The sequence below is a fragment of the Sminthopsis crassicaudata genome, chromosome 1, assembly GCF_048593235.1.
Source record: "Sminthopsis crassicaudata isolate SCR6 chromosome 1, ASM4859323v1, whole genome shotgun sequence".
NCBI classification, from domain to species: Eukaryota; Metazoa; Chordata; class Mammalia; order Dasyuromorphia; family Dasyuridae; genus Sminthopsis; species Sminthopsis crassicaudata.
In genome coordinates this window covers 747,232,044-747,247,855 of record NC_133617.1, presented here as the reverse complement: position 1 = coordinate 747,247,855, position 15,812 = coordinate 747,232,044, and the positions used below count along the sequence as shown (strand labels likewise).

At 36.4% G+C, this 15,812-nt stretch overlaps 1 protein-coding gene across 3 annotated transcripts in view; it reads left to right on the top strand.

Annotated features, from left to right (window-relative positions):
- The window catches only part of CACNA2D3 (calcium voltage-gated channel auxiliary subunit alpha2delta 3), a 1,031,774-nt gene that overhangs the window by 743,995 nt on the left and 271,967 nt on the right, over positions 1–15,812 (top strand). For all 3 annotated transcript variants that reach the window (XM_074284452.1, XM_074284451.1, XM_074284453.1), the window contains 2 exons: positions 7,625–7,696; positions 11,499–11,579. In XM_074284452.1, the coding sequence (XP_074140553.1) occupies positions 7,625–7,696; positions 11,499–11,579 (153 nt within the window). The remainder of the gene's footprint in view (positions 1–7,624; positions 7,697–11,498; positions 11,580–15,812) is intronic.

Here is a 15,812-nt window from a genome sequence, read left to right as displayed (position 1 = left end):
CTTTCACAGATTTATTGGGAAAAAAAGGGGGAAGGGAGAAATAGAAGAAAGGAGGAAAGGAAAAAGAAAAGGAGAGAGGAAAGAAAAAAAGGAAAGGAGAGAACAGTATTTATTGTGCCTACTATGGGTCAGTCACTGGGCTAAGCCTTTACAACTAATATCTCACTTGATCTTCACAACAACTCTGTGGCAAGGGTACTCTTATTTTCTCCATCTTACAAGTGAAGATAGTGAAGTAGACAGAAATTAAATGACTTACTCAGGATCATTCAATAAATGTTTGAACTGAAATCTTCCTGACTTGTAGAATCTACTTCTGTTACTTTTCTAAAAAAAAAGTCACCAAAAAAAATGTAATTTAGGTGAAAATAACTATCTCCTTAAGACAGAAGTTATTAACTTGGAGCCTCTGAAATTATATGCATCATATTATACATATATGCATTTATAAAATAGCAATAAACATATATAATACATATGCTTCTGAAGTTTCTATTTAGTAAATGACAAATATCCATCATATCCAATTTTTTTTCCAAATGCTATTTAGATTTTTAATTTTCATCTTATTATTTATTCTTAGATTTGTTTAGATTTGAAAGATGGTCAGTTGAGGTTTTCAAGTACTTTTGTTTTGTTTTCCATTTCTGGCTGCCATCCCATTCGATTTTCCTTTAATTATTTGGATACTATGTTATTCTATAATGCTGTAAGGCCAGTTTTGATGTTTGGATGAAATGAGGTATGATTTGTCATTGACTATTTGACAAAAGCACAAATATGGCAAGGATATATAAAAAAGGTCAAAGTAACATCAGACACTTACTAGCTGTGTGACACTGGGCAAGTCACTGAACCTTGTTTGCTTGTTTTCTTATCCACAAAATGATCTAGAGAAGGAAATGACGAGTCACTCTAGTGTCTTTGACAGAAAAAAATCCCAAATGGAGTCACATAGAGTAAGACCTCCAAAAAAATTACTAAACTTAAGCCAGGCTTCCCCAGATCTATTTCTCAGAGCAGAATGTGATGGCTCACGTGGTCTTCCAAAATCCATAAAATATGAAGGTGGATCTGGACTCTTTGTGGGTGGATATTTTTATGTTCCCAGGTGACCAGGAAGTCATGTCAACATAGCCAGAGGCCACCAGGAAGATATGAAAAGAGAGGCACAGCCCAAGTCTTGGCCCACACTTAAGAAAATCAAATCCAAACCCTTGAAATGAGGAAAGAGGTGACCCTTGCTTAGGTCCTAATCTTACATAAGTACTTTTAAGCATAATTGTTGTTTCCTTGATCATCTCTTGTAACTATATTTAATTTTACTGTTAACTTCTCTGAAATGATATTTACTACCACAACCTTTAGAAAATGTTTACCTGACATTCCTTTTCTGCTCCAAGTCCAGATGAACCTTCTTATTTCCATATGTCTCTTGAATACAGCATGTAATTGGATTCTACTTCTAATCTATTCTGCTGCCATCTAAATTTTATTTGTGAGTTCCTATCACGCACATCCTCAGTTGTGACTATTAATTATATGCTGCTCTCCCCCATTCATCTCGTTTAAAATGGGATTTCTTAATAAATTTATTTTTACATAGTCTATACTTCCCTCCATACCCCTGCCTCCTTGCTTTCCTCGAGAACCATCCCTAATATAAAATATTAAAAAGGGGGGAAAGTGATCAAGATGTCAACAAAAATGACATAATATGGATAATGTTCCATATTCATGCCCTGTCCCTAGCCTACATTTCTGCTGTTCAGGTTTTGGAAGCAGATAACTCTAAGACCTTGACTATGACCCTTTTATCTTGAAGTTCCCTGGTTATTAAGTAAATTATTTGAGATATATCATTTAAACTCCCTATAGCAGAGTTTCCTTATCTATAAATTGAAGATATTGAAACAGATCAAACGTTCTTAATTTTATGTACTTTTTATGTACTGAATTGTCTTTACTTTAAGAACATATATTTTAATATTCAAATTTAATATTTAATTGAATTCCTTTGTCATTTTACTCATTAAAAAGCATTAATCTGAAAAGAGGTCTTTAGGTTTCAACAAATTGCCAATGGGATCCATGACACAAAGATAAGATGATTGCTACTGTGCTTTTCAGCTCCAGATTTTTGATTGAGTGACTCAGTGATCTGCTAACACACCAGGGTAACCATTTTTGAGAGAATTCAAACAATAGCATCATTGTCCCTAATTGTTAACTAATATTGAAGCCAAATTTTGCACAAATCTTGGGACATTCAGTGGGTAATGTTGTCATCTTCTGATAGTGAATATTATCCTCACCTTTAAAAAACATATTGCCTGAAATTGAAAAGCCCAGTGAATCAACTTATGTGCCTAAATTATTGGTCCTTTATATTTGAAGAGGACCGATGAAATAATAATATTGGGGTCAGGGTACGACATGTGTGATTGTGACTGATCAATCCAATATATTCAATATTACTTATTAATTTTATCTTTCTGAACCAAGAGATTATAAGTTATTATAAGAATCCATAAACAGACCTATAGAATATATCTAGGGAGAAAATCATGGTGATACAGCCTTAAACTTGTTGGGTTGTTTCTTGACACTACAATCAAAAATTAGAGCTTGATGGCTAGGGTTGGATCTTTGACAGAATCTTCCTCTAGGAGTTCCTTTCTCCTAGATATTCTTCTGTCTGTGTTTATACAAGCTTTTCCTTTTCTCTAATCTCTGAATTGGCAGAGATATGTTGATCTTATTTTTTCAAAATATATCTTCCTTTATCTTTTTTCTTTCTTCTCCTGTTCTAATCCCCTCTCTCTTCTCCATTAGCTTGGATAAATTATATATATATATATATATATATATATATATATATATAGAGAGAGAATTATATATATATATATTGAAACAGATCAAACATTCTTAATTTTATGTACTTTTTATGTACTGAATTGTCTTTACTTTAAGAACATATATTTTAGTATTCATATTTAATATTTAATTGAATTCCTTTGTCATTTTACTCATTAAAAAGCATTAATATAATATATATATATAGATATATAGATTATATTTGTATATATAGAGAGAGATTATAGATATAGAATATAGATTTATATAGATCGATATAGATATTTTGATATAGATAATATTGATGTCTATATATATGTTGCTTCCCTGTATAGACTATAAGTTCCTTGAGGGCAGGGGCTGTTTTGGATTTGTGTTTGTATTCCTGACATGGAGAAAAGTTTCTGACAGAAGAGGAAATACTTGATAGGTGCTTGTTAATTAGATCCTTCCCTTCCCTGGAAGAATGTTCTTCTTTGAAGCACAGTTGCACCAAAACCTTCTGGTGATTTGCCTTCTTCTCATATCCCCATCCCAGCATTAATAGAGATTTCCATACAATGGATTCTTGCCAAATCTGACTTTCTTTTGGTCTGCTTGTTTCTCACAGAGAATTTGAATATTTCAATCCCCATATGATTTAATGGGAATAGACCATTCCCATTATGGAAACCTTCTCTTGTTGATAGAGCTCAACAATTCATTTGTAACTTCCAGCCTTAGAGAGTTGCCTATGTAAGGCACTTGCCCAGGGTCCAATAGCCAATATCTGTCAGAGCCAAATCTAGAATCCTGGGCTTCTTGATTCCAAAGCCAGTTGTTCAACTCCATGCAAACTTTTTCTCTATTTGTAAAAGGGAAGACCTCTCTCTTGAGCGGTTTAAATATGTTAAAATCTAAATAATTATAGTATCATATCCTCTCCTCAGTCCATGGGCAGGAGCAGCTTTTTTATGATTATCTTTGGAGTCTCCCATTACCACAAAACCTCTCATACTTAAGAATGTGCTTGGGGTCATCATTTTCCTAGGGGTTTCCCCTTGAATGTTACAGAAGTTACTAAATTTGTATTCCTAAACCCTCACATTCATGATTAACTTACTACGCAAAATCACTATTTCTGGCTGTGGTGTAAAGGATGGAACACTGGGACTGCAGTCAGAAAACTTGGGTTTCAGTCGTGGCTTTGATATTCACTATGGGACTTTGAGCTCATCCCTTCTCTGTTACCTTATCTATAAAATCAAGGATTAAGTTAGAGGATAATGGAAATTTATTTCTGCTTTAATTCCTGGGACTCTATTTACCCCAGTTTTATGTGCTTAAAAAAGCATACAGTCTCAGGTCCACTGGATGTATAACATCCCCCTCCACTTATGTTTCTGGATTTATCAGGAACTCAGGAAAGAATCACCCAATCTACTGATACAGGTCATAGGCAATCTGCAATATATAGTCATGGAGATTTGTCTGTGTCTCTGAGACACTGAGTGACTTGATGAGGATCATATAACCAGTATGGATTCGATGGGCGACTGCAACCTGTCTGATTCTTTCATTGACTCTCTATTTATTAAACTAGTTTGCCCTGCTATCTCCACCCTCACTCCCATCTTCCCCGCTCCCATCAATACCTGCTGACTTCCTGAACATCCATCAATAAAGAGCTTTGGTCGTTGGCAGTTGGCCACCATCTTGACAATGGCTCCAGTTAGGAATTTATGGACCAATAATGGATTTTCATGATGTATCAAAGCAGACTAGGCAGCGGAACATACATATACACACAAACACAGACTTTTACATCACACTATACAATATATCCATACACTTTTCGAGTATAAGTAAATATACTTGAATCATACACAGTAGAAATCAGTATACACATATGCTCTATTTATTCCCATTGGGGGCCCCAGCCAGGGGTCTGTGCATATCAAATCTCCATCCATTTGGGACTGAGCCCTGGTACTTAAACGTGAACCTAGCCCGAGATAGCAAATGCATATTCATACTCCCCCACATGTATGATTAACTTGGGAAACTGACAGGAAGCTGTCAATCTGTTGAGCAAGTGTGTGTTTTATAAACCAGATGTTCAGCATTATTCATCATTTCCTTTGATACCAGAGCACCCCGTCATGTAGAATAGGAAATGAAGGATCTGGCTGAATATATTCTCATTATGGGACCAAGCACCAGCCCTACACCATCCAGATACAGATGCTCCACGTGGGCAAGCCTACTGGAGGGAGCTTTCTATTAGGATCCCCACTTGGACTTAACTTTGCTGGAAGCTTGCCCAGGTGGACAACAGTAACCTCCCACCCCCTCTATTAACATAAATGTTTATTCACTGTCTGAGTTTTTCTTGGAAACCTTGAACGTGAATCATAAGGAGAGCTTCCACCCAAGCAGCCTCCGTAGTATGGGATGGGCTATGAATGGGCCTTCTTCTCATCCGCACCCCGAAATTCCCCAAGCCCTTTCAGAGTCCAAAGCTTCCAAGTTTAAGGAGGCAATGGCTAGTTATTGTGCATATCCTTCTATACGTCCATGTGATCTTCTCAAAGAAAACCCAAGTTCTTTAAGGGTAGGAGCTGTCTTGTTTGTTCTTGGCTCCCCAGAGTCAAGTACAGTGACTGGCATGCTGTAGGTGTTTAATAGATTAACAACCTGTAAGAAAACATATGTTCTCTCTCACTGTTTTTAAAAGCTTTTTATTTCCAAAACATATGCATAGATAGTTTTCAACATTCACCCTTGCAAAACCTTGTGCTCCAAAGTTTTCCTTCTTCCTTCCCTCCACCCCCCTCCCCGTAGATGGCATGTTAAACATGTGCAATTATCATGCTGCATAAGCAAAATCAGATCAAAAAGGCAAAATAATGAGAAAGAAAAAATGCAAGCAAACAACAAAAAAGGGAAAATATTATGTTGCGATCCACACTCAGTCTCCACAGCCTCCTTCCTGGGTGAAGATGGCTTTCTCCACCACAAGACCATTAGAACTGGCCTGATCATCTCCCTATTGGAAGGAGCCATCTTGTTCACTCTTAAGCATAGGGGTAAAAAATACATTCTCATCTGTGTAACTCGGTAGAAAAAGACCTGAACTCAAATCCCATCTCAATCACTTGTAAGCTACCCGTAAGGCCCTGGGCAAATGGCCTAGCTGCCTGGACCTCAGTTTCCTTATTTATTAATGAAGAGGTTTGACTAAGTATCCTTTAAAGTCCCTTCAGCTTCAGAACTAGGACAGCCCTTATGATGGTAAATAGATTATCGGACACTTTAAGATCCTAGCCCTCTGCTTATGAGCAGCCTCAGGCTCCAGGTTTGAGATGGGAGCCACTTCAGAGATCAATGCCTTGGCACTCTAGATGTTAAGCTGCAAGGAAAGTTAGCAGTCAATCTTCCCTCCTTCAAAAGATGAGAACATTGAGAGAAGTGAGTCAGCCTGATAGCAAAGAGCAGAATCAGGATTTGAATCCAGTTTTCTTTCTGAGCCCTGTGCTTCATGGTATACAAATAGCACACATATTTCTGAGTTCCTGCCCCATCCCCAGCATTTCTGTCCCCGTCTAGATGAATCATGATTAACTGGAAAGCTGAACCAGCAAATGAATTCCCACAGTCTGGTCACACGCATGGCCAAGACCTCCCCTGGTGAGGTAAGTTGAGATCACCATGTGGCGGATGGGGCCAAATGGGACATAGGCCCTTTCCTTTGTTTACTTAGGACTGGATTAGGAGCTGGTGAGTTTCATAGCAATTTACTATAAGGAAGGAAAAAGAAAAAAGGTGTGTGTGTGTGTGTGTGTGTGTGTGTGTGTGTGTGTGTGTGTGTGTATGTGTGTGTGTGTGTGGGGTGTGTTTAATGCTATATTGCTAATTGCCATATGATTGAAGTGAAAGGTATATTTGAACTTAATATCTGCTAAAGCACATATCATTTTGCCTATTTTTGAAATAATAATACAACATTCATAGATTTCGTCATGGTTTTTTGTCAATGGAAACAATAAATACATTTTAATAAAGCCAACAGTGTTCAGTAACAATACTGGGTACATCCATGAGAGGTCATGCAATCTAGTGGGAAAGAATAAAGACCCTCGAGTGAGAACTCGGTTCAAATCCAGCCCCATTGAGTAGCTGTATGATCCTGAACAGGTCCCTTGGATCTCTCTGGGCCTTAGATTTCTCATCTGTAAAAATGGAGATCATAAACACATCATTCTCACAGATTATCATGAGGATCAAATGAGATAATTTATGCAGCAAGTGCTTTGCAAACACTAACAGATATCTAAATGTTGTTCTGAGCTATTATCAATCCGTCAATGCCAAGTGTTGTGATTATAGGTGGTTCACAGTGTGCTGCTGTCCTGTCAATCCAGAACTCAAATGTCATGGAAGTTTGCTGATACGATCTTCTTCCAAAGACTCCAGATTTTGTCTGTAGAGCTACCCTTTGGCCTCTAGCTTGTGTTTTGGAATCGTTGTGTATACACGATATTTGGGTTCTAGGTCATTTACTTGCACTTCAGCTTGATCCAGGGACATAGGCCATAATAACGAGCTCCCCTGGGGATGCTGGAGGAACGTGATCGATCTCTGTCCAGTCAAGGCAACCAAGCCTAAGTTGTGCAAAGAAGAAGCCATGAATGTTTGGCCATGACTTTGGACCAAGCATCATTTCCTAAGATACCTTTGCTAGAAATAAAGATGGACTGCTAGTAACCTCTTGTCGTCCCTCTTCTAGCTTGCCGATGATCAAGGACTGGTCTTGATGACCACGGTCGCCATGCCTGTCTTCAGCAAGCAAAATGAAACCGTAAGTGTTGATTTCTCCCCATGGCATTGCAATGAATCAACTGAAAAGTTCTTGTCAGTTTTGTTACATCTCAGGTCGGGGTGTTTATAATTATTGTTTCCCCTAGAGGATACATCTGGAGTCAGCATAACTAGAAACAGATTCCAGAGGTATCCAAAACAGAGACTTTTTCATTGCATTCTGAACACCAAAATGTTTCATATTTTGAATATGAATAATCATGGAGGTCCTTCTGATTAGGGCAGGAAGGGTTTGGCCATTCTCAGCAGGACTTTTGTGATAATCTTCTGATTTATCTCCCTGACTCAGTGTCTCCATACATCTTTAAAAGTGATCATAGTGAAGATCTTAACTATCACCCCTCTCTTCAAGAACTTTTTCCTTAGGATAAAATCCAATGGACATTAAAATCCTGCACAATCTGACTCCGTAGTATCTTTGCAAATTGATCCTTCATCCTCACCATCTCAGAGCTTCAATTGAACTGGATTATGGGGTTCTACTTACATAATATCCATCCTCAGTCTCAGTGTTTTTTCCTGGACTGTTTTTCCTTTGTGCCTATAATGATCCTCTTCCTTTGATTCCTTCTGGGATTCCCGTGCTCTCTTCTCAGAGCTCAGCTCATGTCCTCTCTCCTTCAGGAAACGTTCGCCACTGCTTTCCATTTTAGTACCTGCCTCCTTCCACTTCTAATATATCATCCTTTATTTCTCTTGTATCTCTCCTGCATTCACTAATCTCTGAGCATGTATCTCTACCCCCTCTAGTAGAATGTAATATTTTATTTGCAATTATTTTTTAATTGTTTTTAAATGTTTTTATTTTTTATTTAATTAATTTATTTTTTATTATAGCATTTTATTTACAAGATATATGCATGGGTAATTTTTCATCATTGACTCTTGCAAAAGTTTCTCTTCCAACTATTCCCCTCCTTCCCCCACTCTTCCCCTAGATGGCAGGTAGACCAATACATATTAAATATGTCAAAGTATATGTTAAATTCAATACATGCATTCATATCCATACAGTTATTTTGCTGCACAAGAAAAGTTGGACTTAGAAATAAGGTAAAAATAACCTGAGAAAGAAAAAAAAAATGCAAGTGGACAAAAACAGAAGGAATGGAAATGCTATGTTGTGGTCCACACTCATTTCCCATAGTTCTTTCACTAGGTGTAGCTGTTTTTCTTCATTATTGAACAATTGGAACTGATTTGGTTCATCTCATTGTTGAAAAGGGCCACGTCTATCAGAATTGATCATCATATAGTATTGCTGTTGAAGTCTATAATGATCTCCTGGTTCTGCTCATTTCACTCAGCATCAGTTCCTGTCAGTCTCTCCAGGCCTTTCTGAAATCATCCTGCTGGTCATTTCTTACAGAACAATAATATTCCATAGCATTCATATACCACAACTTATTCAGCCATTCTCCAATTGATGGGCATCCGGCATGTAAGATTTTTGAGATTATAGATGACCTGCTCTTTGTATCTGTTATCTCTGAGCCTGGGATCAAATCCCCTCTGTTCTTTCACTTGACCTCTGTGACCTCAGTTTCCCTATCTGTAAAATGAAAGGATTACACTAGATGGCTTTGGAGTTCCTCCCAGTTTGTACCCTCTAATTTGAGGAATAGAATCCCTTGTAGACTCCTCAAGCCAGGTCCATCTTTCTTTGGCTCTTTTCTTTCTCTCTCCTAGGAACTAGATTGAAGCAAGAGCTGAGGAAAAAAATTTTATCTGGCACTTAAAATTTTTTTTAACCTTATAAATATGTTTCTTGAGGGGAAATAGGTAAATTTTTATCTACTCAGCTGCTATGCTCTCTCTATCTATGCTCTATATGCATTTATATATTATATACACACATACACACACTCTATATGCATTTATATATTATATACACACATACACACACATATATATATAGTTATGTGTATGGTATCTCCACATTAGATTTTCAACTCCTTGGAGATTTTTCCTTATATCACAGTTCTTAGCATATTGGGGCTTGACCTGTGATGTTTTTTGGTATAGAGAACACCCCAATGAGGGAAATACTTCTCCCAATGCAAGTTGGCACCTCTTCCACAATTTATAGAGATTTCCCTAGATCACTGAGAGGATGTGTCAGGGTCCCATAACCATTATGGGTTAGAGAATCCAGGTCTTCCTGTCTTTGGCATTGGATCTCTGTATTCAATGCCATAGTTCTTGGCTTAAAGTAAATTCTTAATAAATGTCTATTATTGGTTGAGTAATTATAACTTTCGAATCTCCTCCCTTCTAGCTTTAACCCAACTTCTAATTTTCTTTCCTTTTTTTCCTTGTGTATCTCATTATTTTTTTTCTGATTACATGGGGACAAATAAATTCACTTTCTAAAATTTTGCTTTCCAAATTATCTCACTTTCTCCCTCTTCTACCCTTCATTGAGAAGGCAAGCAATTGAATATAGATTATTCATGTGCAGTCATGCAAAACATATTTTCATATTAGTCACATTGTGAAAGAAAACAGACCAAAAAAGTCTACTTCAAACTGCATGAAAGCTTCATATCTCCTACATGAGAGGAACTTTGTGGACTTGTCCACAAGACATACAAACTTTCTCTCTCTCTCTGGAGAGTTTTTGTTGTTATGTTCTTTGGAATTGTTTTGGACCTGTATCTTGATCAGAGTAGCTATATCATTCACAGTTGATCATTGCAGAATATTGCTGTTACTATGTACAAGGTTTTCCTGGTTCTGAAACCACCCCCCTTGTCATTTCTTATGATATAATAATATTCCATTACATTTATGAGCCACAACTTGTTCGTTCAGCCAATCTCTAGTTGACGGCCGATATTTTGACACAACAAAAAAGAGCTTCTGTAAATATATTTTATTCGTATAGATCCTTTTCTTTTATCTTTTTGGGCTATAGATCTAGGAGTGGAATTGCTGGATCAAAGGTTAGGCACAACTTTATGGCCCTTTGGACATAGTTCCAAAATGTTCTCCAGAATGATTAGCTCAATTCGCAACTCCATCAACAATGTCTTCCAATTTTCTCCCATCCCACATTCTCTCCAGCATTTATCATTTTCCTTTTCTGTCATATTATCCAATCTGATAGATATGAGGTGATACTTCACATTTGTTCTAATTTTCATTTCTATAATCAATAGTGATTTAGAGTATTTTTCCATATGACTAGATAACTTCGGTTTGTCTGAAAACTGCCTGTTTATATCCTTTGACTATTTGTCAATTGAGGAATGACTTGAATTCTTATGAATTTGACTCCGTACTCTATAGATTTGAGAAATGAGGCCTTTGTCAGAGACACTTGCTGTAATCTTTTTCACAGTTATGATTAATAGCTGTGTATTTCCATCCACCCTTGTTTTCCCTTTGTTTATCCTTCTCTCATTCTCCTTTTACCCTGTTCTTCCTCAAAAGTATTTTGCTTCTGACTACCATCTCCCTCAATTCACACTCCCTTCTATCTAGCCTCTTCTCTTAATGGTTTCTAATTTTCTGAACAAAGAAAAATTGTGTGTATTTGCTACAAGAATGAAAATAATTCCTTCCTCCAGGTTTGTAGCAGGTTTCCCTCCCTTACAGGAGGGTTCATTTTTATTCCATATTAGGTACAAGAAATGATTGTATATAATTATTTCATATAATTACAGACAATTATTATAAAATATTATAATTATAAACAAATATAATTATAAAATAAAGTTTAATAGAATGTGATATCTTGGTTCTAGTCTTTTTTTTCAAATCATTATTATTGTTTACAGAGATCTAAAGGAATTCTGCTTGGAGTGGTCGGCACTGATGTCCCAGTAAAAGAGCTACTAAAGACCATTCCTAAATATAAGGTAACATGGAAGGGAAGGGGTTTGCAATGCATTTTGTTTTGATATAAACTTGTGAATTTCATTTTTATAAGGATAGACAATGATAGGAAACTCCTTCTACTGTTGGAGAGAGACAATTTGCCTCTAACTTAATATGATAAATTAGGCAATATCACTGTGGGAAGAGGTAGGGATGCCTATTTGGTTTGGCATGCACCCCAAAAAGAAGTCCATCTACTTTGGTTATCCAACCTTGGTTTGAAGGGGAGGCCATTATATCCTAAAGTAATCTATTCATTGGATCACAGATTTCAAATCAGAAGAAGCCTCCAAAAGAAATCATTTAGCCAACTCTCATTTTATAGATGAGGAAACTAAAGCTTAGAGAAATTAATTGGCCAGTTTGGGTATTAAAAGAAAGTAACAGGGTCTTTTGACTTCAATGCTGACTTCATGAAAAATTCTCATCATTGGGAAATTTTTTAATATTTTTTTTCAAAATACACAGGTTTTCAACATTCATTCTTGCTAAACCTTGTGTTTCAATTTTTTTTTCTTCCTTCCCTTCTTGCCTCCCCCTTCCCCTAGACAGCAAATAATCCAATATAGGTTAAATTTGAACAATTCTTCTAAACATGGGGAATATATATATATATATATATATATACATATATATATATATATATATATATATATATATATATATAATTTTATTTTTCACTTTTATCTCTGATATTGAATTAAGTTCTAGGGAGTTGCTAATTACCCAAGAAGTCTAGGTCAGAGGTAGACTTTGAATCTGAGACTTACTAAATTTCAGGTTTCTCATTATCATGTGGCTCCTTAATAGGTGACATGATTTATTAGCTTGAAACATCTTCCCTAGTATTTCTTGACTTTTAAGCGTCGGGAAAATAGCACTGGGAAGTTTAAAATATGAAGTCAAGGATTGCTTACAATCATCCTTGGCAGCTTTTTGGGAAAGAAAGTCAAGGCTGGACTTTGGCACCTGCCCTAGGCCCCCCTCACCAAAGTCAGAGGACAATTCTGTTCAGCAGAGCATTTTTGTGGCTTTTATGCAGAAAAATGAACTTGTTTTATTTTCATCAGGAAAGGAGGAAGTTGATAAGGAAGGAATGGATATTTCATGTGTTTATGACAAATACCAAAGAACATCCTTCCTGGTTTTCAATGCACTTCCAGGATTGAAGAAAATGTATTAAATGAAGCCAACCGTGGGTGTGTGAATTTTCTAATTAGCCCCCAAATTCAAGAGTCTTGTTATATGTTGACGAGAGATCAGCTAACACTGTAAGGAATGTATGATTGTTTTCTAAATCATGAATATTTGAAAAGGGAATTTATAGATTTAGAAAAAAGGAGAACTCAGAGTTATTAAGTTTATCCCATTTTATAGATGAAGAAACTAAGGGCAAAAGAAGCCAAATGATTTGCCAAAAGTCACAGAGAGTGAGCAGGAAAGCTAGGATTTGAACTCTAGACTTTTGACTACAACTCTTCTTTTCTGCAGGAAGCCCTCCCCACTCCTCCCTGTCCCTTAATTACTAGAATCTTCTATGGTTATCTTATGTCGACTTTTATTGAAGATACCAATATAGCTATATGCTGAATCCATCGTTAGAATGTAAGTTCTCTGAAAGCAGGAACTTTTCTTTGATTTTTTTTCTTCATGTCTCTAGAGCTTAGTATAGTATCTGGTACAAAGTGAGTCCCAAAATTTCTTATTGAGTGATTGATTACTATGTTGCTCTTCATATCCACAGATGTACTTGATAGATGACTTGTAAATAAATAAATGATCAAATAAGGCAGAGACTGCTTTATTTAGGGAATAGAGGGCAAACCTTGGAGTGTGGGACACTAGATTCAAATTTTGCCCCTGGCCCATGCTCATTGGAAGATCTAGGGTAAATTACATCAGTTTTCTTAATCTTGAAGCTCCAGCTCCAAGAATATAAATAGGCAATGCCATGATGCATTTTGAACAAGGTAGTTTCATGCCAGTCTACATGAAAACCAAAGTGAAGCAACAAAAGTAAATTCATTTTTAGTTTCATGAAGAAGAAAATATGATTCACTATTGGACTCTATAACTTACATATATTTGGAACAAATCTTAAAATGTTCCATTCAACGAATTCAGCTTTGTTGCTCCCCCTGCCTTTTTTTTTTTTTTTTTGCTTTAAAAGAAGATCTGTATGGAACTCCCTCCCTCAACATACACCATTGCATTGTCTATAATATCTATTCTTAGAGAATTTCCTAGGACATGAGTTGTGATTTCCCTAGCTCTTCCAAAGAGTATGGGTCCCTTGTGAGGGGCAGAGAGAATAGACCAAAATACCAGAATGCTTATGAGAACTACTATTGAGGATGCTGACATGCATGGTGAGTTAGGTAAAAGGGGGATCTGATACTACCTCAGAATTTTTGCATCTGTGTGACCCTGAGCAAGCCTCTTGATTTCTCAGTTATAGTTTCCTCATCTGTAAAATGGATTTAAAATGGCAACTAACAACAGCATATCTCTCAGGGCACTTGACAAACCTTACAATACTATACATATGCTTGATACCTATTATTGATAACTGCTATTATTGTTATTATTACAATTATTATTTCTTTGTCAACATGGCACCTTAACTATACCTTTTTAAAAATGTTAGCACGGTCAGCACCTTCAGAGAAAGGAGCATGAGCTTATTCAGACTCAGTCGTGGCTTGGCCACAAATTAAATGGCATCCCTTCAGATTTCTCTTTTCCTTCTGACAGACATGAGGGAGATAAGAAAGCCTGTCCTGTGAGAGGCGAACTAGCTTTCAAAATACCACTTGTCTTTTTAATGGAGGGTGTAGATTTCCCATCCAATGTCATTTAGTGCTAATGGAAAAAGCCAAACTTTCAGAGTCATTTCTGAAATGTCACTGTGTTGTCCCAGCAAGGAGTCATGCCCAGCAAATAATGCAAGGTCACTGACTTTTCTTGACATTTTTCTGGAAAGAAAGTATAAACTTGTCTACATTCATTTCAGAGAGAAAGCAACTTCTTATTTAGCTAAAGTAATGTTGAAACAAACTTTTATCCTGAGAGTCAAGACCTTATTAGGAACTGTTGGTCACATTAAATCTAAGACAAATAATAATTATTTGAAAGGATCTGTGATCTCCATGATTTGGAAAGTCCTTTTAATGATGCATTTTGTATCCTATTTATTCCTGATACACTTAGTCCCTTGACTGCCCATGTACATTTCCAAATGGGATGTTTGGAAAACTATTAATTGAATATGTCCATTTCTCTGAAGAAACTTTCTAATAGCTCAAGTTTAAACTAACAAACAGACTGAATGATTCATGCTTTAAAAGTTCTTTAGGTCGGATCCTCAAAGAGTTCCATGCTTGGGTGCTTGAGCTGCAAATACTTTTTTTTTTTAAGTTTTTTTTTTCTTTTCTGTAGAAAATAGCATTTATCATCAGGACAATTCATAGCTATGAAATAACTCAGGGGAAAAAAATAGAAGGTTTCTTCATCCCCTCTCAAGTTCTTTTCATTGCTCTTGCAAAAGTGGGTTTCATTTTCTGTCTTTTTTTTTTTTTTTTTGGAAACTTATCAGTAGGGTTCTATACTTGAGGCAATTTTAATACATGAATTATTTGTAGGTAAATTTATTGTAGCCAATGGGTGCATTCAACTGTGTAATAGAAATATTGTCCAAAAGCTGGGATTATTATTTAAATAAGTTCAGTGTTAAATTTGATTACCATACTTTTTAGAGTGAATAAAACATTTCATTGCTCTCAAACTATTTCCCATTTTACCATTGAGTCAAAAACCATAAATTAAATTGGCCCCTGCATTGACAATCACCCCTCAGGTTTTGTGTAGGTGGAAGTTCACAGGAAACTATTTAGTGGAGACACAATGGAGTAAAGGAAACCTCTCACTATAGGCTTGTAGCTTTAAGGTTAGAGAATGAATGCTTATTTAGACTCAGAGACTTCTAGAAAATGACAGGCTAGAAAATGGAAGAGTTAGAAGAGGGTCCCTAAAAATATAATGGGCTTAGATGCTTCCATGTCAATGTCCCACTCGTCCTGGCACCCCCTGTAAGTTATAAAGGGCAAGAATCCACTTGGAGGATTTCACAATGAATGCCCAGAAGCCTTTGGGGCATTAAGGAAAAAAAATATTATGAATTGTTTTCACTTTCAATAAATTGGAAGAATTGTCTC